Source organism: Leptonotus elevatus, chromosome 14, assembly GCF_054856555.1.
Source record: "Leptonotus elevatus isolate MCC_2025b chromosome 14, RoL_Lele_1.0, whole genome shotgun sequence".
NCBI classification, from domain to species: Eukaryota; Metazoa; Chordata; class Actinopteri; order Syngnathiformes; family Syngnathidae; genus Leptonotus; species Leptonotus elevatus.
The window spans coordinates 6,504,019-6,529,378 of NC_141252.1; the positions used below are offsets into that span (position 1 = coordinate 6,504,019).

Below are 25,360 nucleotides of genomic sequence, written 5' to 3' on the forward strand. Positions count from 1 at the left end.
GTGCTGCAATGACAATTATAATTAATAAATCATTTGAGCTAAAAATAAGTTCGCTATTTGGTAAGTTGATGCTCGGGCCTCACTTAATGCCATTTAAGACTAAAACGTATTATCAGTAAGTAGGAAATATTATCATTAAAAAGGTGCTGCATAGTTACATTTATATAGTAAATAAGTCAAGTTAAATTTGGGTTCACTATTTGGCAAAGGTAAAAGTCGCTTAACAATATGAACAAAATTAACCCCTCTGAGTGCAACACCACATATAGTGCACCTCGGTGTGTGTATGTGTGTGCGCGTGTGTGTGTGCGCGCGCGCGCGTGTGTGTCTCGCAAATAAAACATTATCTTTATCAATTTAACTCACATACAGCAATAATAACAAAACCTATAATAATAATAATAATACAGCCAAAAATGCGTGATTTTAATATAAAGCTTACTGCACTATAGGTGTTTATAATTAAAATCATCATAAAGGAGCTAGTCATAAAAAGGGCGGGGGTGGGGGGGGCGAAGGAGAGTTGCACACTGCAGTGTTACAAAAAAAAAGGTAGTAATCAATAGGAAACAATTAAACACATTAACATCAGCAGCATGTGGGAGGAGGAGGGAGAGGAGGAGAAGGAGGGGGGGGGGGTCTCTGGTAGAGAAGCATCATATGCAATGTGAACTTGACATTGATGCTTAAAGCCTCACGTTGCAATAGGCAAGCACACACACATTTGTACACACACACACTCAACCTCCGTGCACCTCTGCCGAGACAATCCACGGCAGTTTTGCAACACTCCCACAGCCTCCTCGCGTGGAAAGCCCCCTTTCGCTCTCTCGCTCTTTTTTTTTCTTCTTTTTTTTTTAAATAGTGGCCTAAAGCTAAAGCTTAGCGGCTAACACGTAATTGTCTCTCCATGGTGCGCGCACACACAGACACACGAACACACACACGCATTACGCACGCATGAGCGCACCCAATCAAAAGACTTAAAACAATAACTAAGGCTATTGTAGCGCGTTTAGCTTTTGACCCCCACCGGCACATCCCGGCTGGAGAAACGAGCGCGCACACCGTTTAAGACTCAATATGTAGGCCAAACACTTCAAAGAAATTCACAGGCAACAAGCCGTGCTGCGTTCAAGACCAGCAGGGCGCGTAGGAGGCGAGAGGACGGTGCGTTCATGTCCAAGATCGACGAGGTTAGAAGGTGATTCAAGACGTGGGGAAAAATATTCGACAAGGGCTCCAAGCGTTCGAGAAATGGCGCGTTCAAGTACACTATCAACAAATCCCTTTTTTTTTTTTTTAAATATCGTATATGCCGTGTTGAGGGTGCGTTCAACACCCACAGATACAACAGATAAGAAAATGGCGTGTACTCAAAACGATTACAAAAATAAACCAACAACAAACAAATAAAACAGAAAGTGTTGCGTTCACTTACATGATCAGCGAGATTCGTCGACGAGCCTGACAGCTCTTCGTGATCCGATTTGGAACTTCCGTCCCGCTCGTCGATCACTAAATCTATTGGCATTTTTCCTTTCAAACAGCTGATGTACCGATGGCAGAAATTGTCACAAAGCTCGTGCACCTGCAATCAAATCAAAGAAACACAATTCCGTTTTTGTTTTGTTTTGTTTTTTTTCCAGGATGTGTGTTGGGAACGCTCCAAGCGTTCCGAGAATACAGTAACTCCAATTAAGTGCGAGGGCCAAACAATAAGGCAAACTGTTGCCGTGCTTTATTAATTCTCCCGAGACACGCGCAGCAACAAGTTGAAGTGTAACAAGCGCACACAAATAAAAACCAAATAAAGATAAAATCATCATCTAAAATCCAAATAAAGTGCAGGGGCGTATTAAGTGGCGGCAGCTGAAAGCAGATACGTGCATGCGGATCAATAACGTGCGCCAAAGAGGCTTAATTGAGCACCAATTGTTACTTGAGCTGCTTAAATAGCTGGCCTGCATTAAATATGACTCGACCAAGAAGGCGGCTTTAAAAAAAAAAAAAAGTAAAAAAAATATATATAGAGAGATTTTTTTTTTTTTTACCTTTTCTAATTCCAAGAGGTGAAACCGTAATACTTGTATGGCTTGTATCATCTGAAACACATACAAATAATAAATTGTAGACCCATCATATATATGACAATCATTGCAAGCAATTGATTTTCAACTTTAAAACGATTTGCCATAATTATTACATTCAAAATATATCATCAGTTCGTATTGGACACTCCAAAGCGGACTTACCAAATTGTCCAACTCTGGATTTGATGAAAATAAAGGTTTTTCTGCTCGGACCTAAAAGCAAACAATTACAAAAAAAAAAAAAAAAAAAAAAAAGTTGTGTAAACAAACAAACAAACAAACGTGCGTGCGTGAACGCATCTGATTTCAAATCCAATTTCTGTGCTGGTGTCGGCTGCGGACCTGCTTGGCGAACACCGCGATGTCCTCGTTGAAGGAGTCCGAGGAGCACACGTCTCCCCCGGCCACCCCGGGTTCCCTCGGCGTGCACGTCGCCAGCTCGCACTTCTCGAAGACCAGAGCGAGCAGCGGGAACAGGGGATGCCTGCGCGGGGGCGAGCAAACACGGCCTGAGCACGGCACATGCAAGCGTGTCGGGATAGAACTCCGGAGCGTGCATCCAAAATCCCAAATTAAATAAATACATTAATAATCTATATATAAAGCTATAAAAAAAAAAATTACTCCCCTACCCCCCCCCCCCCCAAAAAAAACACTAGACGATTTTTAAAAGCCTGGATCATGGTAATATTTCACTTTTATTATGATAAGCTGCTTTTAACCACATTTTTAACCTCTCATTGATCCACATGGCGGAGACTGACGTTTTCTTAAGTGCACCGTGACAAGCGTGAGAAGTGCAACACAAAAGTGAATCGCGCGCACACACACACATACACGGGCACGGGGAATTAAGGGAAATACTCTTACTTTTCTTTAAATTTTATTTTAGTGTATGTTCCTCAAGCAGCGAGGACGTTTGTAAACTTACGTGCGGCACTGACAGTCGAACATACAATTCGAAATTCGGATAAATAGCACGTTTCTTTGTCAAACTAAAAATGTCCGTTTATTTAAATAACGTCAACTCATTTTGAGCTGTGCAGATTGATCCATGTAAAAAAATAAAAACTATAAAAGCGTGCACCTTGGCTACTTTATTTACAAAAGCACGAGAACGTTGCCTTTGCATGTGTGCACGTTTTTTTTTAAAGCTATACTATTTCAACAATTGTACAAACAAAACAAAGAAAAATCCTATTCGCCGAGTTTGTGGGACATTTTTGTTGTATTCCACAAAAAATAAATAAAACAAAAATATTTAAACAGGGCTTTTTTTCTGACTTGCGTTTGTTGGTCGTGAACTCCCTTTTAAGAGCCTTTTACTCGTAAACACTTTTTTTAAAAAGTGCCTGCAAAAAAAAAAAAAAAAAATCACGATTCTAGCAGCTTACCCATAAATCTGGTCCTTATCCCTCTTTAGGACGTCGTTGACCGCCGAGCCCATGCTGGTGGGCATGACGTTAGGGTGGGGAGCGTGAGCTCCGTAGTGCTGGCTGGCGTGCAGCGGCGGTCCGTGGTTGAGGTGGTGGACCTGCGGGAGCGGCCGGGGTGCGTGCGGGTCCCCGTACATGGACGCCGATACGCCGTCCATGCCCCCGTAGTGGGCCAGCTCGTCGTACTGCGGGAGCGGACGCATGGGGGAGAAGTTAGCGCCGGGCGATGAGACTTTTAGGCGCTTTTCCGCCGGAGTTTGGCGCTTGTTATGACCGGGAAGGTGGAGAAGTGCGGTGGGAGCGTATACTTACCCTTTGCGCCATCAGGCTCCGATAAACTCCTTAATATGCCGTGCTGCTTTAGTTTTTGTGCAATATTTTAAATCCCTCTCGTCCCCGTGGGAGAGAAAAAAAAATCCCGGCTCTCTCTTGCCTCCTCCTTTTTTCGACTAACTTTTTGTTTTGTTTGGGCGAATTCTCCTATTCGCCAAGGCGGTTGCGTCGCAGTCGTCGCATCGGGTTGTCCTCCAAGGGAAAATAATTTTGGGGAAAAAAAGTGTCAAAAATAAAAGCACGGTGGAAGGTTTACAATTGGCCCATCAGCGAGCGGCGCGTAAAGTCAACTGTCGCGTCTATCATGGCTTTTTGCCACTCCGGCTGTCAATCAAAGCCAGAGGTTGTCAAGGTAATGAATGAATGACGCTCAGCGATGATGTTCAAGTTTTCTCTCTCTCTCTCTCTCTTGCTCTCTCTCTCTCTCTCGTTTTTTTTTCGGGTGCCGTGCGCGTTAGTCCGGTGTCCTCTCCGCTCTGTCTCCTTTAAATGTCTGCTTCGCCCCACTGTGGACTTTTTTTTTTTTTTGCACAAGCGGACGGCGAGGGAGGAGGGTTAAAAAAAAATGGGGGGAAAGAGTAAAAAAAAAAAAGAAATGTGTCTCCAGGTCCGTCGCTTGCTCGCTCGCTCGGTTGGTGCTGTGCGGCTTGGTAGCTGGCTGCTGCTGAGTGAATGAGTGTCAGCGAGTGTTGTCAGCTTGGCGGCCGGCTCGCGTCCTCCGAACACACTGACTGAGTGAGCGCACCGAGCGCGCCGAGCGGTGGGCGAGCGCAATGACGGATCCCGGAAGTGGCGTGCTGGCCCCAGCCAGTGGTGGGGCGCCAAGGCAAGGCGAACAGCTCTCCCACGCGAGAGAGAGGAGAGACCCACTCTTCCTCCCAATGTGTGTGTGAGTGGACTGTGTGTAGTAGTAGACAAACCTCCTCCTCCTTTTTCTTCTTCTCTTCCTCCTCCTCCTCCTTTTTCTTCTTCTTCTTCTCCTCCAGCCCCCCCCCCCCCCCCCACCTCACAAAACAACCCTCCCCACCCACCCAAAATACTTTTGGGATCTACGTTTGGACAGCAACACAACACCACTTTTGCAACATACAACACTCACTATATATATATATATATATATATATATATATATATATATATATATATTAATGCATGCAGTGTTTCCTCACTACTTCACAGTTCAGCTATTGCAGATTCACTTTATCGTAGATTTTCATTTGTAACCTGGTTTCTGGTTAAGGTAAGACATTTTAAGTTTAAGAAGAAAAACTTAAGCAAGAAGCTCAGTATTTATTCTATATTTTGCATGCTAAAAAGTGAAATTTATTAAATGTCGCAAGGGTTTAGAAGGGTGCACTCTAAAAACAGTTGGGTGAAAAATAACCCAAATTATGGGTCAAAAATGGACCGATCCTCTACTTGGGTCAATTTGACCCAACTTTGAGTCAAGAAATTGGTATTTTAGTGTAAAACAACTCATACATATTGGTCAGATCCTTTACTTGGGTCAAAAATTAGGCCATTTTGTATAAAACAACCCAGAAAGTTGGGTCAAATTGACCCATAAAGTGGATTGGTCCATTTGTTATCCATAATTGGGTTACTTTTGACCCAACTGTTTTTTAGAGTGTGGAAACCATTTGTGTGGATTCATAAAGTCTTAATAGAGGTGCAAATCCCCCCATAAATGAATGATTCTATACTATTATTATGAACATGCTCTTTCTAAATATGGCATTTCTCTAAATAAAATATAAGGGTAGCAAACTGATTTTTTTTTAAAAGTAAAAAGTAGTGCAACTTTTTCACTAAATTGGAAATGGCTTTTCTTTGATGGCATCATAGTAGTAGTAGTAAACAAAGCATTAGCATGCTTTTGTTTATCGTAAAACTTGCAACGGTACAAATAGCTGATGTTAAAATGTGAAATAATTCAGTTCAAAAGTAGTACGCATAGCAATAGTAAGGGTGCAAATAACCACACGCTGATATTAACAAGTAGCAAAAACATCAACAGTGTGGCTTTGACCGTTTAAGATGAATCTCTTGTAAAAATGTAAACTGCAATCCTGCAGATGAGATGTCGTAAACATAGATCGTTCTGATGTCAAAATAATAGTACGCATAGCTATAGTATGGCTTTAAATGTAAATGATTCCCTCTTTTCCATGACTTCTTTTTCAAACTTGGGCCAATAAGATGATGATGAAATGCAGTAAACAGCAAAAAAAAAAAAAAGCACATTTTTCCATTTGGAGTGACGTCACTTTCAAACCATCTTCCAATGGAAGCACTGCCAATGGAATCTCGTTTTCCTCAATTGTGGTGACCTTTTTTGTTTCCATTTTAAACATGAGTGGGATTCCGAAAGACTTTTTTTTCTGCATTTGTGGTGATTGATCATTCTGATTCACATTTAATCAGTTGACAATAAATGTAGTCAAAGCAAAAACTGTATCGCCGCAATTGTGACTTTTCCAATTGGGCCGACTTTTTTTTCTCTCCACTACTTTAAAGATGTTTCTTACTTAATCCATCAATCGGGTTGTCACTACTTTTTAATTTCTGATTCAGATCCAGATTTGAACATTAGAGTGCGCTCACTTTTTATTTGACTTTTTATTTAAAATAAAGTCAGTATAAATCTGACAGTCGTACGTTAGTAACATGATATGTTTGGGTCATCTGTTACGGTTCCATTTTGTACCTATTGCAACCAACGCGCCAAAGGAAAAACAACCATTCCCAGACCAAAGGTGGCAATCATTTGCCTCGCACTCGCGCTGACTTTGCTGACATTATCGTGAGGTATCAAACTCCGGTGAGCAACAAAAAAAGAAGGAAGCGAACTTTTGTCGATACGATCACGGGTGACCGAAGGAGTCGCCTTTCAGAGGAGGAGGGGCCACAGGCAGCTTAGAGGGTTAGCAACAAGGAATTAGCAACATTTCTGCTCGTTTGCTTAGGTTTAGCTCGTTAGCGTTATAGTAACATTTCATTATTAGATTACTAGATGAGTGAAGTCGGGTTACATTCAAATCTTGCTAACAGTTTTCAAGCTTAAAGGGAAAGTCAAGTCAATATTTTTTCTTCGTACCATTATGCTCTATGCGTCCCTGCTAGTCAAAACATTGCATTCTAATTAATATTACGTTTATGGATATGAATTAGAATGAATCCACCTGTTTTCACCCATCTCAGTTGGCAGCCATCTTGCCACCTGCTGTCGACTGAAAATGACATCGCAGTGCCAAAGTCCTCAAAAACCAATCGCGGCTCTCCTGGTTTCTGATTTTTACCATTTAATTGATATTCCACATTAACCAGAAGACAGTTTTGACATTTGCGGAGGCACATAGAGAACATATTATTGTAAAGAACATTTATGACTTTCCTTTAAAAAAACAAAAAACAGTTTGTGATTCAGATTTGGGTGTTTAAAATGTTGTAGAAACAACAGCAAAACCCGCCAACTTCACATTTTCCCTATTTCGAATAGAAAAACAGTCTGAACCCTAATATATATATACATATATATATTATATATAAATATATATATATATATATATATTATATATAAATATATATATATATATATATATATATATATATATATCAAGGGACTATTTTTTTTTACATACAATCATCTATATACAACTGTATTATTGTAGCAGTGTGCTAACTAAAGCAACTCATGCAAATGAAATGCATTGCAAGCCACCCCCCCCCCCCTTTTTTTTTAACGCTCTTTTGCTCCCCTCTTGATAGGAATCAGTGCCTGGGAGTATTTGGTCAATTATCAAAGCATGGCCATGCGGGCATCATCAATCATGAGGGGAGATTGAAGCTGAAGAAGAGGAGGAGGGGGAGGAGGAGGACAAGGAGGGGGGAGGGCAACGAGGAGGAGGAGGAGGAGGAGGAGGAGCAAGGAGGGCATCGTTTGCTGCACGTGAAGACCCTCCAGGAGCTCTTTAGGCACGGGGCCACCTCGCTATATGCTTGACTTTTAATATTGGTTGGAGGATGATGATGATGATGATGATGATGATGATGATGATGATGAAGAACTTCGAAAAAGGGATTATAGGAGGAGCTTGTACTGCAGGGAAGTCAACCTGAAACAAACAAACAAACCGGTTAATAAATGCAAGGTGACAACAGTTACGTTGGCATACAGGAGGGTGGTGGAAAGGGGGGAGTTTGGGAGGGGGTGGCTGGTGTGTGTGTGTGTGTGTGTGTGGGAAGTGCAAAGGATCGCGAGTAAGGCTTTGACAAACGGCTGCGTGGACATTTCAAGCAGCAATTCCCCGGGAAGGAGCACGCACACAGGCAGAAAAGAGAGAGAGAGCGAAAAACACGAGCAGCGTGGACGAGCCAAACTCCACTCTCACAATTTTGACACTAAAAATCAACACTAAGGTCGGATTACACCGGTAAGTCATATTTTGCATGCTCTTTTTATGTAAAGAAAAAAAGCAACATATGTCAATGTATCGAAAAATAAAATAAAAATATTAAAATTATATAACACGTCGTGTGTGTTTTTTTTTCCTCGCGTGGATTTAAGGTTGAATACCGTGTGCGTTTTTTTTTAAAGGCCCCATAGCAGAGTGATGTGAGCAGGCAAAAGAGCGTGTGAAAACACTGGAGGTTAATTACGCGTGTCCAATGTAAGGCTCATTCACGCACGCGCGCGCGCACACACACACACACACACACACACGGGCAAAACACATACAGATATAATCAAACACAAAATAAATAAATCATTTTAAATCATGTGGTTCGTGAAATTTTCAATTTGCAAAAAAAATTTACTTTTTGTTAAAACTAATTATTGTTCGCAAATGTGGCTTTTAATGAATTTATTTGTATTTGTATACAACTTCTGTATTAGTTTCAACAATTATGGGCAACCTATTTGAATATAACAAACACGTTTACAGCTTGCAAATGTTGCTACTCAATTGACTCGTAGACAATTAAAAAATACGTAACATGGAAATATTCATGCTTTTTTTTTTAAATAAATGTAACGAACGCACAGTGTAGATATTTATGTAGATTTTCCACGAAAATAAAACAATTTAGGTTTAATATATAAATGTGAAATTTCTTGGCCCTTGTAATTAAATCAAACATTTACAGCGACGTGCGAAAATTCAGCACTTTGCACTACTACTTTAAAACAAATACATGTTTTCACAATCTTGTAATCTGACCGTTTTGTATGTGAATTTACGATGAAATAACAGGTTTTAAACAAATAAGCGTTACACTTTTAATCTTAATTATCACTCTATTGTCCACGCATTCAATTTGCCCTCCCACGTCGAGCGCGACTCGTTAATGCGATTTTCAAAAGTGGCAACAATAAAAGTGCATGCGAGCGCTTCCAAGGGTAATTTTCTCGACTTCTGTGTGTATAAATAGTGGACGGAACCATCAAACGCCATTAACGGACGCTAACATTTCATCTGCTGGTGTCAAATGGAGGTCAGCGGAGGGTTAAAGCTCTCCGTGTCCGTGTGGGGACGTGGCCAGCTGCGTTTTGGACTCATCACAGGAGGGGGGGGGGGTAGAGGTGCGTGCACTTGGAGGAGTGGGGGGGGGGTGCGTGGGGGGGATCCATTTCAAGGAAAACACGAGTGGGACAATCAGCAGGCTTAAAGATCCGCAAGAGATCCTGAAGAGATGTATATAGCCCAACCCACCCGAACCCGAACACAACCCACCAAATTATTGTTTGAAATCCTCTTACAGAGACAAATTTGATTTGATTTGAAGTTCCTTTGTGCTCATTTGGACTTTTGACGGAAAGCATTTATACTGTAAAAAAAATAAAAATAATAATAATAATAATAATAAAAAAAGTTGGGTGAACTGAACTGGACTCAACAGAAACTGTTCAGTATATTGTTTTAGAGCAAATAACTTGCTTGCTAGCTATAAATTGCCATAAATGTTCATAATTGATATATCTAAGTTAGTTCTTCCAAACAAATACAAATAGTGTTTTTTACAGCGTAGAAACATTTCAATGTAAACATATTCAGGTCGTTTGGAACTTATACGTGCTGTATTTTGCACATTGGACAAATGTGGAAAGGTCACTTTCATTTCACAGAATCTCCACTAATTTAAATTTCAACCTTGCCATAAATTCCATATTTGGTTAAAAAAAAACATTTATGTACCACGTTCACGTCAATGTGGAGTCCTCAACTGGTTACATCAGTTCAGATCTTTACGAACACTTTTGAATGAAATGTAATGGCGAAATGTAAATTCACTTCCAACAGCTCAGCTCTGGAACACCTGTGTAATATTTTGCACATTTCGCAATTCTTTTCACTTTCAAGCACTTGGAAAAACTGATGAATGTAACAAATTCACTTCAATTTTCCAACGACTTAAACCAATGTCTTTTTTTTTTTTTTTTTAAAGATCTCACTTTTTTAAATCATAAAATATAAGAAATTCACCATTAATGAACCACTCCAAACCAGTGTTCAACAATCATAAAATTCGAAAAAGAATTCCACATAATCCATGCAGATCACTCCCAAATTAATAAAAAATTTGGCCCTATCTGTCCTCGCATTCATCTTCTTTCCCCACATTTCTTCCTTTCTAATTAATTCCTCAGCGTTTGTGCATGAATTGCATTGTCTGATATCGTTAATAATACATCTTCAGATCCCCCCCCCCCCCCCCCCCCCACCCGCCTCAGCGCAACTATTTAGCAGTGCACCTGAACTCCAGGCGACCCCCGCCGGTGCAATGTGACGACGTGGTTTCAAAAAAGGCAAATACTTGTAAAAGTTTCGCGACTCACTGTCAATTCTCTCAGCGCCAAAAGCCGCGGTTTTGGCCCCCCTTCCTTCCTCGCAGCAGGAGGAGGAGGAGGAGTTGGACGAGGCGCTGCCGGTTGAGCACAGTTAGGCGGCCCTTTGGCGACACCTAGCGGCGCATCGGTACACAGTCCAAGCGCTGCTCAGCAACGAGGCAAAGGCCTTAAAAGTGAAAAAAATTAAAAAATAATGTGGAAATAATGACACTCAAAAGTAGATTTATGTTAAAATTCCAATTAATGTGAAGTGTTGAAGGAACATTTGTTTTTATGAGCATAAATGGAAATAAACATACTTCAAAAAAAGCCAGCTTGTAATATGGATGTACACATGCTGAAAGATAATCATTTTAAAATGATAATTTATGTAAAATCATAAGCAGCGCATTACATGACAAATGGTTCTTTTTTTTCCCTTTCACATTAAAATGACTGAATTAGTTGAAAAAAAAAGAAAAAAGAATTGAAATAACTCGTGCTGGCCATAATTCATTCATGTGTGTGTGTACATTCATGCACACAATGGATGCACATACACACTATTTTGTTTTCATTTGAATAGGATCAACAAAGTCACATGACAAATATTTAATTCGTTGCATTAGAATTGAATGCCAATGGGTTTTTTTAGGCTACTTCCATGTTACACTGCACTTTACCCTACAATTAAACACATTTTCAAGTCTACTTTTTTAAGTGTACTTTTTTAAAATCTACTTTTTACAAAGGCGGTGCTTACTTTTGCTTGTTGATGTGAATATGTTTAAAATTGGGATTATAAAAGTGCAATACAGAGCTGTTTCTAATATTTTGACTACGCCCTAAAAAAAACAGTTGGGTTAAAAAAAAATATGGGTGAAAAATGGACCAACTTTTACTTGGGTCAATTTGACCCAATTTCTTCTCATTATAATAATAATTATTATTATTATTTGTAGTTTGTGCAAATGGGTTTGTGCAAAAATAAAATGTAAAATTGGGAGAAATTAACCCAAGTAGTTTGGGTAAATTGGGTTATTTTTTACTCAACTGTTTTCATTTTTCCCCATATAGGTGAGGTGTGTGTGCACACTTTAAAAACCAGTCCAACTTGGCCCAACTTTTTTTTTGAAAATTGTGCCATTTTGTACATAAAACCCCCAAAAAATTGGGTTGCGTCAAATTGGCGCAAGTAGCGGCTCGGTCCATTTTGGACCCTAATTGGGTTATTTTTAACTCAACTCTTTTTAGAGCGTAGTTAAGAGCAGGTCATCAGATTAGAGCTCGTCGTTAACGCCTGCGCATGTGTGCCCAGCAAATGCTGATTTAATGAGCTTGTGTCTTTCCCAGAATACTTCTGCAGTCCAGGCGACATAATCCCACCCTACACACGTGATCCAGCGCCATACAAACGACAAAATATCCCTCGGAGTGTTATTGGTGGGGTGTTGTGTGCAGCTGGGGAGCAAAAGTTGCATGGGTGGCTGGAAATGGGGGTGAGGGGGGTGGAGTTAATAGCGGTCACCCTCTTGCTGCGCCTCTGTCGCTCATCATTTATCAGGCTTAAGGGGCTTAAACAGGCAGCAAAGGCCCACCTTTTATTACATATCACCCCCCCCCCCCCTCGGCCTCTCTTGCCTTATCTACATTATAGGAAGTGTGCATGCAAGCATGGCAGACTGTTGTTAATGCACGTTTGGAAATAGAAACATGTCCAATAAAAAGAGAGAGGGCTGGGGTGGGGGTGGGGGTGAGGGGGGGGGGGGTGAACATGGCTTTGGGCAAAAAGCAACACTTGACGCCACTCGTGCATCTTGGATGGGAGGGTGGGATGCTATCACGGCCTAAATGGCAAGACAAGAAGGAGGCGTACAGTTAGAAATATGTTCACCACACACACATCACTCAAATTAAGATTTCTCATTTTATTAGTTGACAAAATGTTCTATTAGTTTCCTGTTTTTAGCTTGACTTTATTTTATTTAGATAGAATCTATTGTATTAAATAATACGTCACAGGTCTCCATTTTATGGGATTTTATTGTGTTATTTGACAAGATTTTTTTAGTTTAATGTAGTTTACTTTATACATTTAACTACATTTTTTAATTAGCTTCATTTTCAATGTACTTTAATGGGGCATTTTAGTGTCTATGACGCCAGGTTCAACTTGGGCTTTTCAATGTTTTATTTTAATATTATTTATTTATTGCCATTATTTTAGATCATTTTACGACTTAATTATTGTATTCTGTTAACATTATCTCTTCTTTTCGTATACATTACTCGACCATACTTATCGTTTAGATCCATTTTTTATTTTTGTGTACGGTATTGTATTATCGTATTGTACTTCATATTTTATTTATTTTTTATTTAATTACGTTTTTTAAATATATTTTTTATTTATAATAGTTTTTTTTCATTTTATTGTAGTTTTGTAGTTTATTTTACTTGTTTTATTGGCAAGATTTTATGTTTCTCTTGATTTTAATGTATTCCTTATTTTACTAGATTTAAAAAAATTTTTTATTTAATTTTATGTATTTTTCATTTATTTATTTGATTTTAAATTATAGAGGACCCCTGCATACTCTCAGTTTGGCACCAGCAGATTCAACTATTTGTTTTTCTCCTCAATATTTCTTGGGGGTGATTATTTAAAAAAAAAAATTTGGGGGGGGGTGGTGGGTAAATAATTAACTTTCACTAATGATATTGTCGCTACCCCCGTGACTAGTGGCAGTCTACTGTATTTGATTATTTTACTAAAATGATTGCCTTTTAATTTGACATATTCCACTGCATTATTTTAACACACCTGTTATATTTATATTTATATTTTATATATGTTATGTTTTATTGTATATGACCTGAATGCATTTCTTCCTATTCTATTTTCCACCAGCAGTCTTCACGTTGGTCTAAATTTGCTGTCCATGAGGCCATTTTGTGTTCTAACTGCAGGTTTGTGAGCTCACAGCCAGTCAGCTTGAACAGAGCTGCGCGCGCACGCACGCACGCACGCACTCACGCACACACATTTTGATATTCCAGTCACACAGCAGAGTAAACACTGCTCTCCTATTCAATAACCATCATTGACAAGGGTCCATATATTCGCGCATGAGCCTAAACACATAAATTGTATGTAAACAAACAGCCCAAAACTCATCTCTTGCAATGAATAGTGTTGTTTAAACAACATATATTTGCATACCAATAATGGGAATACTGTACTCTTTTCTACTTCCTGGTTGCTTCTTGAATGCAATAAAATTGATTTGAAAGTATATTTCCAGGTGGCTCTTTTCTGTAAACACATGGATAACTTGGCACATATCTCCATGGCAACCATATGATCTCATCCTGACATAATGAAAGTCAAAAAAAAAATTTTTTTAAAGGAGGTGGGGCAAACTGATGATTTCTGGTCATGATCAAGTGTTAAGGTTGGCCAGGTAATTATCCGGCCTTGTCAGGCAGAGAATGGAATATCAAAAGCGAAGCGCTGTCTTTTGGAGCCGGCTCTCGTTCGGCAAAGAGGAAGATCTGAGGGCTCGCGGACTCGCCGAGAAGAAACGGCAACGTTCCCGCTTTTCCCTCCCTTGGATAAATATCGCCGACGGGATCAGTGGCGTCGGTGGCGAAGCCAAACACGGCGAGTTTGACGAGAAAACACAATATTTATTTGTACTACAAGGCGGCCCGCTTGGCCATTATCACAAGGCGCTGGAGTCTCGGGCAGAGTTATTTGAACAAGAAGCATTTTGCTGCAGTCCCCGTAAAGGTCAAAGTTCAGAAGCGCATGAATGTGATGCTTTTGGGGGCTCGGTTTAGAACCACACTATATTTAGTGTAAGGCAGGCGTTGTCAGTCAGTTTTTACAAAAAAAATACTCTACTCCGCTCTCAAATTAGCAGCCTTATCACCAACAAATAAATGTTCTCGAGTAGTGAGAGGTTTTATTCATGAAAAGTATACTTAATATAAGATATAGGCTGGGCGGAAAGGTAGTGCGCCAATTTTGTAGGAATGTTAAAGGATGCTGAAAGGCACTTTTATTTATTTTTCCTCATTTTTTCATTATTACTGGCTAAATAGGTTTTGGTTTAAAAAAAATTCAGGTGAGGTTGGGTGGGGGGTGCGCCAACTCTAAATGTTGAAGGGTGTTTATAGAATTGTTTGCCCTGTGTTTTGATTATGATTCAATTGTTGGCTGTTAATGAGCATTGTTTAAAAAAACATTATTTTTAATTATATGCTGGTAGGAAAGGGGGTGCACAACAGTTTTTTGGGCAATGTTAAAGGATACTGAAAGGTACTTTTATTTTATTTTAATTTTTCACATTTTGTCCAATTTTGCATGATTAATGGCTAAACAGGTTTTGGTTGAAAAAACAAAACAGAGGTGTATAGGGAGAGGGCGTGCACCAATGTTGTGGAAACATTGAAGGGTGTTTCTTGATTATTTTGCCCTCTGTTTTGATCATGATTTGATTATTGGCTGTTTATCAGCATTATTTTTGAACACGTTTTATGCTACATGATGGGAAGGAAGGGGGTGTACCAAATTTGTGGCAATGTTCCGAGATGCTGAAATAATTTTTTTCACACTATCAATTTTTGCATGATTACTGGCTAAACAGGTTTTGGTTAAAAACATAATAAAAATAATTAAAAAATCAGGGTAGAGGGGGTGTACCAGATCCATCAAGATGTTAAAGGATATTTTTTTTAATTATTTTGTCACATTTTGATCTTTTTTTCATTATTATTGCCCATAAACTGCTCTTCTTCTTCATCTTTTTTTTAAAGAGTTGGTGCACCACCATTGTGACACGTCCCAATTGCAAAACAATATCCAGGGGACGTTCACCCTGCTCCCCTCACATGTCGACAAGCGTCGTCGTGGGATCGGTGCGCCTGTAATGGGACTTGCCACGTGTAAATGCAAGTTGAATAGGCGACAATGTACCGCACCAAATAAAATGCTCTTTGTATGCTCCGAGGCGAAATGGCGACGATGATGTTTGAGCGTTTAATGCTATAAACACACAAGCTTCCCTCCCTCTGGCGCGCGCACGCCCTGTAAATATTCATAGAGAGGCAGAATGGGCTATTATTAATTATTAAGCACAACCAAGATGCACCATTTCTTTTTTTAGCTGCACTTTTCTATGGGTGCTGGAAATACATAAAATTCTCCACGGGGTCCATATCATTCATTCTCCCGGGGCCCTAACATCTCCACGACCAATGTAAATCTTTTAGTTATTTCTTGTGCGCACGCACACACACACACACACACACATACACACATAGAGGAACTTTTCAGGTGAACGTCACATTCCCGCCGCTCTTTCCTGCGGTTAGTGGTCCCTGACAGACTGTCACCCCCCCCCCCCCCCCGCCCCCGTGGAAGTGGAGAGGGGCCCACCAGCGTGAGGCGGTTAGGAGGTCCGCGCCGGATCCTTGCACACCCCGGCTATTTGACAAGTTGGGAGAGAAGCGGGCCTGTGTGAGTGGTAAATGGTGAAAGAGTGCATCTCAATGCACTGTATGGACACGGGGGGGTGTTGTGTGGTAAATCTGTCCAACACACTGTTTATCTTCGCGCGGGCAATTCATGTCCATGCATTCAGGAACAGTCTGATGGATTCCAGCTACATGAGCCAACTGTCATGCAAGTTAGCAGCATAAGCGAAGGAAAATCGCATCGCAGAGGCATCAAACACACTTCCATCACACCTCTTTGGCACTTCCGTCGTTCCATCGGCCCGTCATTAACGGATGCCGACCTTTCGGCGAGTCCAAAAATGTGGAAGCCCTCGCCGAAAAGCGGGTATCCGTCAATGGCGGGCCGATGGAACGACAATTTTGCCCAGCTCAGTGATGCCACACAGTTGGCGCGCCACCTCTACCTCGCACACATCCTAAGTAAAATTAAACCAAAGCTCATTTATAGACAAAAGGAAAAAAAACTGAATGTACCTTTAATACCCTAACAGAGTGAGGCACCCCCGTTTTCCTTACCTTGCTTTAATTATTCACGCACACTAGATCAATAAAACTTCAAAATAAAGTTGACCTAATACAGTAATCCATTGACGGCAATGCAAATAGCTTTAGCACACTTTGAAGTTAGCCCACGTCGTGGCATGTTGGCTAGCTTGACTTCCCTTTTAGACTTTCTTTATCGTAGTTGATTGACATTGTAGTATCGGCCAACATCAACACAACGCTATGCCGAACTCACGTTCAGTCGCTAATTTGGGATGCTAAGTAACCGCTAATTAATTACGCCGCCTTTGTATGATACGCCAGAAGTCTCCGACGTAAGCGGCTAGCTGTTAGCATCACTAACAAGTGTCTGGCTGCCAGCTGGTAAATAAGTTTGACAGCTGGTACCTGGCTTACCTTAATTATTTTTTCAATACTCTGGACCAAGGCTACTTTGTAATTCACTTTCCATGATTAAAGGAAGGGAACGTACCTTAAATTGCACATTGAGGTCTTTTCATTATTTAAAAAAAAAATACAGAAAAAAATAAATAAATCGATTTTTGTCTTCATTTATTTTATAAAACACTTTTGCCCATTGAACAAGAAAAACTTTCAACTCAAAATGTCAAACTTAGCTGTTACAGGAACACAACTTTAAGCCATTAAGACCTTGTTATTTTACACATGGACCATGTAAAAAATAAGAACGTTTCTGCTTCATATTGCACTTAAAAGTTGTGTTCCTAAATCGTAAACGGCTATATTAGACATTTTGAATTGATTTTTTTCTTAATTTAATGGGAAAAGGCATTTTGCAAAATAAATGAAGACACTAAATCCTACACAGCTATATAAGACATTTTGAATTAAAATGTTTTTTTTAATGGAAAAAGCATTTTACAAAATAAATGAAGACAAAGTACTGTTTTTCTTTTTTTTCTTTCTTTTTTGCTGATCTGAAAAACGATCCGATCCGTGACTCAAATCCGTGATCCGATCCAAACTATTTTTTAGAAATTACCTTTAAGATCCCGACAGAGTTGGTGTACCCCCCCACCCCCCATATGTAACCTAAAAAAGAATAGTCATGCAAACAATCTATTATTTCTGTACAAAATCCTTCTACTAACTTGTGAAGAAAGCAAGGCCGTGGTCTGATGTTCATCATCTTGCTTTGACGTCGCACCAAATCAAAAGAGGCATTTGTCAAGCCGTACCCCCCCCCCCCCCCCCCCCTCCACCCCACATACACAGACAATTCATTTTGAATCTTGAGCGCAATAGAATTAACAATTTCCCCAGCTGATTTGGCCCTTTTAAAACCCTCATTACACACATGCATTGTATATATTAGCAATCCCTCGGAGGAATGTGGAACAAGGAATCTCACGCTCGTCTTATCATGGCCACGTTGTAATATTATAATAAATTAGCACGGATGAGCTAATTGTCCAATCTCTCACTTGCTAATTATCCACGGAACTATAAATGGGACAAACTAATGCTCCATTTTCTTAAATTTAATATAAAAGGATGCTTGAATTGAGCTGGTGCGTTTGTGTTTCAAACAGCGGCTCGTCAATATGTATGAGGACACATCAAAGAGCGGAGATGTAGAAGAAAAAAAAAACGGGGCCGGCACTGAATGCAGTTTCCGATCCGGAACATGCAAATGAGGTAGTTACCAGTGAGTTGTAGTGTTTGCGTAACTTTTTAAAATCGTTATTGTGCCACTTATGCGCAGCCTAGGAAACACACAGTCCTTTGGGATGTTTGATTTTTGAGAGCGATGTTCATAAACGGGCTGCATTTCAACACGTTTTGACGACAAATTGCAGCAGCGTAAATGAAATCAAAGTTGATGCAGAGTGAATGTCGCCTCGTTATAAGCATAAAGTAAGTCCATATTCTACAGCAGTAGCCCTCATCAGGGTCTTTAGTGAGACGGTGCCCATCCCAGTGGTACATCCTAGACTCGTCGCCAGCCAATGGCATTGCCAATTTTTGCATTTTCACCAGTACAAACTAGCTTAGCGCTAGCTAGGATGAGGCTAGTAGCGACGTCGATGGGTTTAAAATGGGACCAAAAAAGAAAAACCTCATTTGTTCTGCAGCTTCTCAGAATACGACGCTGGATGAAGTTGTTTTCAACTAAAAAAGACGCCGGTGTGGGCTGGACTTAGGTACGATAGGTTTAAATGAGATAATTGAATATGGCTTTGTTAACATATGATCAAGATAAAACGCTACATTATCTATCTATCTATCTATCTATCTATCTATCTATCTATCTATCTATCTATCTATCTATCTATCTATCTATCTATCTATCTATCTATCTATCTATCTATCTATCTATCTATCTATCTATCTATCTATCTATCTATCCATCTATCTATCTATCCATCTATCTATCTATCTATCTATCTATCTATCCATCTATCTATCTATCTATCCATCTATCTAGCTATCTATCTATCTAGCTAGCTAGCTAGGGTTCCGCTCATTTCAAATCAAGTTTATTGTTTGTTGTTGTTTATTTAGCCAAATGGACATCTCTCTAGTGCAGACGACAATCCAAAAAGTGCATCCTAGCGACGCTCTCGCTTGTTTAAGTTTCCAGGCAGTCGTTCCCAGCTGGTGGCCGCAACTCTCCAAGAGAAACGAGACACAATGGGCCCAGTGTGCCTCTCGGCAACGCTAATATTTGTCACTTTTTATCCCCACGCCCCCCGCACACGCGCGTACTGTCCAGTGGGAGGGAGGTAAAGTCACCCGCTCACAACAACGAGCTTTTGTTGCCCGTAGGAGTTTGAAAATCTAAATTTTGCCTCCTCCTTTGTTCCGAGCTGCTGTCAAAAAATTTCCAACTGCCTCCATCGTCGGGAAAATATATCCCGCATTCTGCTCTAATATTCACTGCTTGTTAATTATTAAAGGTATGTATTTGAATTATAAATATACTAGTTATACAGACGTAGGCAAAGCAGGCATATAGCCTGGGGCTAAATCCCTCCATTAGCCATTATTTTCCTGGGTGCTGTCTCCATATGCCTGCCTACTGTTCCGATGTCATATCCAAAAACACCCAGGCATTCCTTTGTACTCGGCCACCCCCCACCCGCTTTGACCACCCCAAAAATCCCCCCTCCATACATATATGTGCGGCGGCTTTTTGAAGTGGGATGTCACACTTGTCTTCAATATAATGAATCGCTCTCTGCAAGGCATCCCCCGGATCCCAAACACTCTCCCTGCCTCGTCCTCCCGTGTTTTGCAGCCTTCCGACGTGTCACAAATCATCCGGCGAGAAAGGCCTCGCCACTAAATCATTAACATTGTCAGAAATGACTGGGAAGAGGAGAACACCCCCACCCCTAAACCACCCCTCCCACCAGCAACATGCGGTGGAGGCACGTGCGACGGGAACGTCGGATGGTAAACAAAAGAGAGGCAGCCTTGAACCTGCTTCCCCTTTGTGTTTTCATTGTCTCCTCCTCGGGATTTCTGAGCAACAAGAAAGAAGTGGGGAAAAGTAAATAAACTGTCAAAGAAAGTTGAATAAATCACTAGAAATCTTTTCTTAAGCAAAATCTGCAATGGATTATATTTCTGGGACATTTCAGTCACTGGCATCGATGTGTCAACTGGTAGAGAAATAGTCAAATCGACTACAAATAGAATGGCATGGCCTGCGTCCTGAATTGGTCAAAACAAAAACCAAATGACTTATACGCTCTACCGGCTTTAATGGGTAGGTTCCAAAAAATACTCGCAATAAATGAAATCCGCGAAGTAGTTATAGATTTGTTTTACATTTATTATAAATAAACAGTTTATATACTTTCTCACTGAGGCATTTAGATTTTCTCACATTTCTCTCGTTTAAACATTCTCAATGTTCTAAATAAATTTTAACATAAATTTTATAAAATAGGCACATTACTGTAAAAAAAATGTACAAAAAAAAAATCTGCAAAACAGGGAGGCTGTGAAAAGTGAACCGCGTTATAGCAAGGGAGCACTTATTAATTTGTAAAAAATATGTTCTCCTTTTTGACCTTATAGAAGTGTCCACCCTAACTACAGAGTGCAACCACAATGTAACTCCATGATAGTCCCATCGTGAGTACAAACTATCGCCATTATAATACCTTCAACTTTACATTAAGTTGTAAGTACAATTTCAACACACGCAACTGTGGTTAGCCTGCATCTTACTCGCTAGCATGATCAAGCTAACATAGCAGTCTACATATTTACTCAGTGTTCCTTTCTTGACAAACAGCACAAACAGATGGACTTAAAGGCATGACACCAGTCACAGACCAAATCAAAGTCCTTTATTCAAAAAGTGTTGGTTTATACCAGGTGAAAAGCACAAGGCAATTCACGAAACAGGGGCTAGCACAAGAAGCTAACATCTGCGTCAGTGCTCCTTGTCAAGCAACACAAATGGATGGAGAGATTTTTCAAACCAAAGGTGTATAATTAATACCAGTTCTTGATCATTGTCAAAGTAAAACCAGGGGTTAAACATTCTCTCGCAAATGAAATGAAACTCTAATCTAATGTAAAATGGTCACGGTGAAAAGCATACAACAACGAACCAGTTGCTAGCTAGCACAAGAAGCTAGCATAGCAGTCTGTATCTTGGACTCAAACATATGACACAAGTCACAGGCATCAAAATCAAAGTCATTTGTTTTTTTTAAGTTGGTCATTACCAGCTACAGCTGAGAATCCTATTCACCCAATGGGAATATAAACAAAAAGCAAAACTTAGAAAAATACCCAAACAAAAGCAAAAAGACACGAAAGCACCAATCAAACACAAAAAAATTCTAATTTAGACGCTGCTTGAGACAAGGTCTACTGATGTGGCTTTTTCTTTCTTTCTTGACAACGAAAGTTGCAGTAGACATCCAAACAAAATGGTAGACTACACACAACCCAGGTCTACTGAGCAGTGACATGATGACATCAGGCATAACCATTGTACAGTATAACCAACATAATATATATGACATCCAGGTAGTTACAGAGTGCGGAGGCACCGAATCGGAATCTTCCCGTCGTTGCACGCAAAGCAAGCTCCCCCGCCATCAATGCTATAGCTCCACTTAAATCTTCACCCACCTATGCCATCATCCATCAAAAGCATAACTAATTTTTCCTTCAATTTCCACCGCTCTCTGAAGAATCCAAAGGATGATGGATGGTGGACGGCAGCAAAGCGCAGTGGTACTGTTTTTAACCTTGCTCTAGTCATTAATCCACTTTATACCCATGAAGGTAGTAAAGGAGACAATGAATTAGTCATTAAAGCGCAGGTCAGTTTATTAGAATTCCTGATTGAACTGTAAAACGACTTCTCCCGGGCTGCCGGGCTAAACGGAGGAATCTGCAAAACCACCGAGTTAAGGGAAAAAAAGGAGCTGATGGAAGCAGTCGGAGGGATCGAGAGTTAAGGAGAAGCAGCCGACAGAATAAAGTCTATGGATGGATGGAATTGAACAGGAAGTCCGTCATTTTGGTGTGAAGCAGCCATTTTGGTTGAATTCCAGGGCTTACACTTTGATCAACTCCATCGAAGCATGGAGAGGTTATAGTAACATTAACTCTGTTTTAGCTCAGTAGATTTTAAGAAAAATTATAAAATCAAAATTTGGAATAAACTAAAAAATGTCAATGTCAATATGTCAATAACTAACTGAAAATGTTATGATTATAGTTGACCGGAATGTATCCCACTGGATATATTTATATAACTATATAAGCTCAGTCCATTTACCATTTAAAAGTTGATTGCAACTGAACTAAACTGTAAAAAAAAAAAAAAAAAAAAAAAAAAAAAAATTCCTTGTGCATGACATGCACTTTAGAAATAAACCATTTCAACTAGCTTGCTGCCATGGAAAACCGATTTTATAATAATGGCGATACCATTATTAGCTACCATTGTGAGACAGGTAAACATCAAGTAACTCAATTAAATGCTGATTCGGTGGCCTTCATAGAAGCAAACAGAAGAGTGTTTATTCATGTCAACAAGGGAGTGGAATATGAAGAAAGGAAAATCGGACCCACCAGGAAGGTCATCCATCACGCTGGACAGACAGCCTGGAGTGGCTGTAAATCTGAAATGTTTTGTCTATGGCACGACGGTTGGGAAAAGCTCGGAAAACATCCACGGCAGGGTTGTTGTTGTTTTTTTTTGTTTTGTTTTTGACCGCCCTGTGGCGAGCTCGTGTTTCCGCTCTGAGGGTTGTCGGTGTTCTTTCTCTAACTAAAATGGACTCTTGATTTGCAAATGTGCTTGTGTTTGATATTGATGTATTCTGTTTACGTGACAGCGACAATGAACACGTGAATCCCTGGCTCTCCCTCCAAAACCAGCACAGCAGCTCTCTGATTCTAATGAGTGGAAATGCTTATGAGGGAATGTGTTTCTGATGATTAATGCCCGCTGACAACATGTCTTCTCCTGGAGGAGCTTTGCAGTGGCAGCCCCCCCCCCCCTCAACCCTCCCCCCTCTTAGAAGTCGACACCCCACAGGGAAAGGGATCATCTAAAGATGCTTCCACGGATCAGGTGAACAAACTGGAGGTTTTTAAAACAAACGGAAGGATTTTCTGTAGTCCTGATTCGGGACACGAGTGTGCCAGAGTGTATTCCCGATGATTTTGGACTGGTCGACAATCAACTTAGGGAATGGAGTGACGACAACAACCAGTCACATTAACACCTTAGGACAATTTAGTTTAGTTTCCTACGAGGGTCACATACAGAAAATTCAAGAATATCAGGGCTACTTGGACATTTTTGAAATTTAATTTAATAAACCACAATAACTATACTGGTTATACATATATGATTATATTTAACCTAAACACACAATGATAGCAAAGGCTGGTTAGCATCCGATCATTCAGCTTCGTGTCAGAAAACACCGGAAAATCGGGACGAATCTCATAACCTTGACATGATCTGCAGTAACCTTGTCAAAGTGATTCTGAGCTAACGCAAAGAGATCACAGAGCAAAGCCCAACGACCACATTGACTACAATATTAAGAAGTGAAGCTTGGCTAGCTCCCTATTTTATTATTACAAGCATTCAAAAGCCAAACAACAACGTTCCGATTAGCTACATGTGTTGCTTGCCTCGTTTGCGGCTAAGATCAGTAGCACCACCGTGACATTAGCTGTTTGGTTAACAATCACAAGAGTGAGAGAGTGAATCGACTATGCGGACAACGGCCCAAGGTCTTTATCTATCGACAAACTAACAGAAGCATAGCTTACCATGTGGATGCTGAAAGCACACGTTATTCCTATTTTTCTTCCGTCCATTATTTTTGACATGCATCTATTTCCACACAATTCATCCAAATCCCATCATTCCAATTTAAAAATATTCAAAAAAATCATGCCTTGTATGCTATTATTTTTCTCATTCCAAATATTCACAGTTTTCCCCAAATTCAACCTTTTCAACCATAAATTTCTCATTCATTACCAATGGGATATTCAACATAACAGATTCCATTGCTCCTATTCGAAATTTAAAAATATTTAGCTCATTCAACTCACTTTAGGAACAATTTTAAACTTACCAAAAAAAATTCCCACTGACCAAAAATATTCACCACAAAAATCCCCACCCAAACTCCCTACTAATTCCCAATGAAACATTCAACAAAACTGGTTCACATCATCATTCCCTTTTGAAATTGAAAACATTCAGTCCATTTAATTTTCACCTCGATATCGATTTTCAACATGCCAAAAATGTCCACGGCCCACCAAAAATATTCCCCATTCATTCCCTTTCCACACAATTTAATCTCATTCCGCATCATTCATCAAAAATACACAGTTTGCCTTGCAGCAGACAAAAGTGTGCCTATTGATTTTTTGAGCGATCCAAATGTTCAAACCTGGATGACCGCATAGCTTGAACTGCTCTAATTTGGGATTTTGTTTTTGGAGTAGTTTGGAGTAGATTGGTTTTCACAGCAATGAAAACAATCTGGCAAATAATTAGAGCTCTTTTGGACCACATGACAATTATGGCATTGCTGGCAGGTCACAGTTAAAAACAGCAGACAATGGTTATTTTGAACAAAAGATGGCCATGAAAACGTTCGGAAAATTTGGCCTTTGAATATTATACGTACTTACTTGAACGAACCTCCTTGGTGGACATTGTGTAACGAGTGTGTACAAATGTAGCAGAGGATCAGGCAAAGAATTCAATTAAAAATCCTGATTCAATTTCCCCCATGTGACTCCTGTGAATTAAAGTACTTCCAATGCTAGGGTAATTGTTGAAAAAGATCGTTGGGAGGATTTTTAGCGTTGCTCCAATCAGGTCATGTAATAGCCAAGATGTCTCATCTGTAGTAGCAAGTGCTGCGTTTTAACGAGCCAGAAACTATCCGTCTTTATACAACGCGGCTCTCCATCCTCTGTCAATGACATCGCGCAAGCTCCGAAACCCCTTCTCTTTGATTTGCAAGGCTCTAATGTGCCATTATTCCGCTGAGTTCTACCTAACGACCCAAACCCGGAGCCAGCGCTCCGCCAGACGAGAGCCCACTGGGCCAATGAGCTCGGACAAAACGGTCTTGATTGCCAGAGTTTAGCGCCAATGA

At 40.1% G+C, this 25,360-nt stretch overlaps 1 protein-coding gene and 1 long non-coding RNA gene across 10 annotated transcripts in view; both read right to left on the reverse strand.

Annotated features, from left to right (window-relative positions):
- Window positions 1–4,757, reverse strand: part of meis2a (Meis homeobox 2a) — a 109,544-nt gene extending 104,787 nt beyond the window's left edge. For 4 of the 8 annotated variants that reach the window (XM_086094471.1, XM_086094472.1, XM_086094469.1 and 1 more), the window contains exons 1-6: window positions 3,842–4,755; window positions 3,488–3,714; window positions 2,436–2,577; window positions 2,256–2,306; window positions 2,055–2,105; window positions 1,442–1,591 (exon numbers count right to left, since the gene is read on the reverse strand). In XM_086094471.1, the coding sequence (XP_085950597.1) occupies window positions 1,442–1,591; window positions 2,055–2,105; window positions 2,256–2,306; window positions 2,436–2,577; window positions 3,488–3,714; window positions 3,842–3,853 (633 nt within the window). In that variant the 5' untranslated portion in view covers window positions 3,854–4,755. Of the gene's footprint in view, window positions 1–1,441; window positions 1,592–2,054; window positions 2,106–2,255; window positions 2,307–2,435; window positions 2,578–3,487; window positions 3,715–3,841 lie in introns of all 8 variants that reach the window. The other 4 variants (XM_086094475.1, XM_086094474.1, XM_086094468.1 and 1 more) reach the window with 2 other exon arrangements.
- Window positions 4,758–6,649: 1,892 nt separating this feature from the next.
- The window catches only part of LOC147162758 (uncharacterized), a 121,580-nt gene continuing 102,869 nt past the window's right edge, over window positions 6,650–25,360 (reverse strand). For both annotated transcript variants that reach the window (XR_015097118.1, XR_015097119.1), the window contains one exon: window positions 6,650–7,977. This is a non-coding gene — a long non-coding RNA (uncharacterized LOC147162758). The remainder of the gene's footprint in view (window positions 7,978–25,360) is intronic.